The sequence below is a fragment of the Chrysochloris asiatica genome, unplaced genomic scaffold (assembly GCF_000296735.1).
Source record: "Chrysochloris asiatica unplaced genomic scaffold, ChrAsi1.0 scaffold00051, whole genome shotgun sequence".
Lineage (NCBI taxonomy): Eukaryota > Metazoa > Chordata > Mammalia > Afrosoricida > Chrysochloridae > Chrysochloris > Chrysochloris asiatica.
The window spans coordinates 235,112-237,121 of record NW_006408569.1 but is presented as its reverse complement, the minus strand read 5'-3'; the positions used below and the strand labels follow the sequence as shown (position 1 = coordinate 237,121).

At 45.4% G+C, this 2,010-nt stretch overlaps 1 protein-coding gene across 4 annotated transcripts in view; it reads right to left on the bottom strand.

The window, feature by feature from the left end:
• The window catches only part of FAM122B (family with sequence similarity 122B), a 23,483-nt gene extending 21,631 nt beyond the window's left edge, over window positions 1-1,852 (bottom strand). For all 4 annotated transcript variants that reach the window (XM_006862800.1, XM_006862797.1, XM_006862798.1 and 1 more), the window contains exon 1: window positions 1,755-1,852. In XM_006862800.1, the coding sequence (XP_006862862.1) occupies window positions 1,755-1,852 (98 nt within the window). The remainder of the gene's footprint in view (window positions 1-1,754) is intronic.
• Between the last annotated feature and the right edge of the window lie 158 nt (window positions 1,853-2,010).

Genomic DNA, 2,010 nt, shown 5'->3' with positions numbered 1-2,010 from the left:
TGGGTGGAGCTGTATACTGGTTACCTCCAGCTGCTTCTGGCCAGAGCTCACACCCTCAAACTGATTCTCAGCAGACCTGGCTAGCCTCATCTGTTGATCCCACAGGCTTTACAAACCCCATCTTTTTTATAGTATGTGCAGAGAGATGAGATCCCTAACCACACATGTCCCACTAAGAGTTTGAAGAAAGATACCTGAGGTTTGGCTCACCACTGCTCCTTCTTCGGCCTTCCTACTATCATGTTAGAACCCCTCCCCTTCTACAATGCCCAGCTTCAATGCCAGGCCTCCATAGTGCCCTTCGGTATCCCCCCACCAACCTAATGCAATCGGTTAACCCAAATAGCACACAGTGGGAGATGAGACACTTCTTGAGAAAAGACCACAATTTCTACTTTATCTTAAAGCAATGTGTCTTGAAGCCCTTTATAAATGTCTTTATAGGATGACCCTGCCATGCCTAGCAGAGTACCTTGACCATGAAAAGTGGTCAAGAAGGCTTGCCAGAACTGAATTGGATTGGACTTCAAGGCCTCGCTGAGATCACCTAACTCAGCCCTCCTGATTTTTAAATGAGAAAGGCTAAGTGATTCATTCACGATCTTAGCTAGTGAGAAAACTTGGCTGAGGTCTGGCCTATCTGCCATGCTATCTTCAAGTAATGACTTAAATCATCATCTTAAAAGAAAAAAAACATCAGTTTATTTAGAGAATTCCCTAAATGCAGGTCACCAGGATCACTTGCCAGATGAAAAAAGACAAGAAAAAGGACCAGTTTATTCCTATTGTGACAAAAATAATATAGTCTTAGGAAAGATTAAAAAAAAAAAAAAAGTTACTCAATTAAACCCTCGGTTTCAAAATAGCATTCAATAAAAGAAAAAAGTGACTCTGTCCCTATTCCCCCACATATAGATGTTACATTGGTTCTATACCCAAGGACTGCTTTTTTTCCTTGCCCTCACTGTGTTTGATTAATGTTTCTGGCTAATCCCATTCCCATCCCTTTTTTAAGACTAATTTTGATAGGGTTTCCCAAACTGGCTCTCTCCAGAAGATGAATTGTCTACTTTTAGGAGTGCAATATGCTCAGAAGGTAAGCCCACGACCCTTGATTATCACAAGCTTCTCCCTTCAAAAAGATCGTCTGCTGGCTTCTTCGATTCTTTCCCTTTGATTCTTTCCCTCATTTTCTAATACCTACACTTGATTTTTGTTTTTATTCACAAAAATACATTTCAGAGAATTTTAAAGTCTGAAAACATGCGAACAAATCCAATTCCTTTCATTTGAAAAAAAAGACACCATTTCATGACAAGTTATTAGATAAACTGTGATTTATTGAACCTCTGTTAAGGCCTGAGGTTCCTGAGCTAAGCTTCGAAATAGCAGCTCTTAGGGACAGGTGTCAAGTTGCAAGCCCAATTCCAGGGGCTTCAGTCTGAAGCTGAGTGGTGTTGACTAGGCAGAGCTAGCAACCTGTCAGAAGAGCCAGAGGCTGTCTGGAGTGAGTGCCATTTAGAGTGGGACAACAGAGCCTCAGATAGAGGGTCCTCTACCCTCACACTGCCCAGAGTTTAGGGTCAAACTTCACTCTACCTTGGGAGCCAAGACACTGAAGCAAACAGGTCCCGAACCTCCTCGGTTTGTACAACCCAAATGAGCTCCAATTTGCACTTTAGGAAAGGCTGACTGCTTGCCAGGGGTCAAAGGACCCAGGAGACCCTTACTTCATGCTTCCCAACTCTGCTCACCTGACCCCATAGATCATGGGAGCGCTGTTGGATCTCCTCAGGATGCCCCCCTCAGATGTGTCAGGCTCAAAGTCCAGCTCCATTTTCTCCTGAGCCATGTCCAGAACGTGCAGACAGGCACAGAGGACAGTGCTCAGCTCCGGGTGCTCAGCTCTGAACTCCCAGGATCCCGCAGCAGTACTGAGCCTCAGGGGCTGGGCAGCTGGAGGCGGGGGCTAAGGGGCGGAGGCTTCCATGCGCGCGGGCCCGGGAGGGG